This window comes from Monosiga brevicollis, genomic scaffold (genome assembly GCF_000002865.3).
Source record: "Monosiga brevicollis MX1 MONBRscaffold_97 genomic scaffold, whole genome shotgun sequence".
In the NCBI taxonomy this organism is placed as follows: Eukaryota; class Choanoflagellata; order Craspedida; family Salpingoecidae; genus Monosiga; species Monosiga brevicollis.
In genome coordinates this window covers 1-1,536 of record NW_001865127.1, presented here as the reverse complement: position 1 = coordinate 1,536, position 1,536 = coordinate 1, and the positions used below count along the sequence as shown (strand labels likewise).

The 1,536-nt window shown below is 55.3% G+C and overlaps 1 protein-coding gene across 1 annotated transcript; it reads right to left on the bottom strand.

Annotated features, from left to right (window-relative positions):
- Positions 1 to 955: 955 nt before the first annotated feature.
- On the bottom strand, positions 956 to 1,492 carry MONBRDRAFT_30600 (uncharacterized protein; the record flags this gene model as incomplete). The annotated part of the gene is made up of 1 exon (XM_001751040.1): positions 956 to 1,492. A coding segment is annotated over one exon (537 nt), but the record flags the coding sequence as incomplete, so codon positions are not given.
- Between the last annotated feature and the right edge of the window lie 44 nt (positions 1,493 to 1,536).

Below are 1,536 nucleotides of genomic sequence, written 5' to 3'. Positions count from 1 at the left end.
AGGCTCCGCGACAGGGTCTGTGTCAGGTTCCGTGTCCGACTCCAAGTTAAGCTCGTGGGTTCCTTGGCCAGGGGGCCCAGTTCGCGAACGGGTGCGCGAGGACATGCTATCCAGCGCAAAGATTGAAGAAGGGCGGTCGGTCGATCGAAGTTTTCAATCGCTACCATGTCAGGCTCCAGCACGTCTGGAGGCCGTCTTTGGGTTGCGAGGAAGCGCGTAGGTTTGAGGAAGCGTTTTGAGAGAGGTTTGAGAGACGTCCGTCGGAGCGGAGCGAAAGCTTTGGTGGTGTCTTGAGGTCAATTGAACCAGCTGCGGTCGGCAAGCATTCACAGTGACCAGACCAGGTGCACCGTTAGAATAGCTGTAGAGTCGCTCAATCCCGAGGATAGGGAAAGTCACAAGAGAGCAGAGCACACAGGAGAGCAAGGGGAAGACAGAATGGCAGAGGGCTTGACGTACCTGCGGTCGGCAAGCATTCACAGTGACCAGACCAGGTGCACCGTTAGAATAGCTGTAGAGTCGCTCAATCCCGAGGATAGGGAAAGTGCAACTCGTGCCCGACCGCAGGTGTCACAACAAAGGGAAACAACAGTAGCCACAAGCTTATTGCCCCAGGGCAGCTGCCCAGGCATCGTGGGGACCGCGTCACACGCGGTGTTTACTCATGTGACTGCCACGAGGAGGATCAAGCCCAGGGGGTCCAAAAGTAGGTGTCAATGTGTGAGGTCGTCGTAGCTATGGAATACCAATAGGAAGACCCATAGCGACCGATGCTGAGTGTGTGCGAAAGCAGTGGGAGTGTTCAAATGCGTGGAAGCACGGATTTGACGCTAACAGGGTTTTAATCATGACACTACAATGAACTGATGACAGCCGTCGCTTTGGCGCAAAATGGGCCGGAAAATAAGCACAAGGGTCAGGAATACTTGGAAAAGGGGAGGGCCAGGTTGGCACATTAACGTCGAGGACTGCCCGTGGCCTTGCCAAGCCCAGCAACATTGTCTAGCGGCAAAAGCGAGCACCTCTGACACAGCGTGGCAGCGTCATCCAGCTGCAGCTCTTCCAACGCAGCCACCAGCTGCTGACGAGCCTCATCGTCCTGCAAAAACTTCTCCATGACACGTGCCAAGGCAAAGCCATCGTGCTCCTTCTGCATTGGCAAATTCCGCCGGGCAGATGGGTGACGAAAAGGCTCCAGCGGCTTTCCTTCCCTGGCAAAATTGGAGGCATAGACGGGGTTGTGGGCAGGATTAGCAGCAAGAAACCGGCCGAGATCAAAGTCGATGAGAAAGGCCGCAGGATGCCCTTCCCAGTCGCTGCAAAAAAGAATGTTGCGAGGAAGAATGTCGCCGTGCACAAAGTCAACGCTATGGATGGCCTTCAGTTGGTAGATGACCTGGACCAGTTGCTCAATCTCGACGGTGTCTGCCGGCTTCACGTAAGGGTAGCTGAGCACATCCACGGCAGTTGCAAGCCTCGCCACCTCCCACTTCTGATAGAACGAGCCCGTCACATCCAGTGACTGAGTTTTGTCAA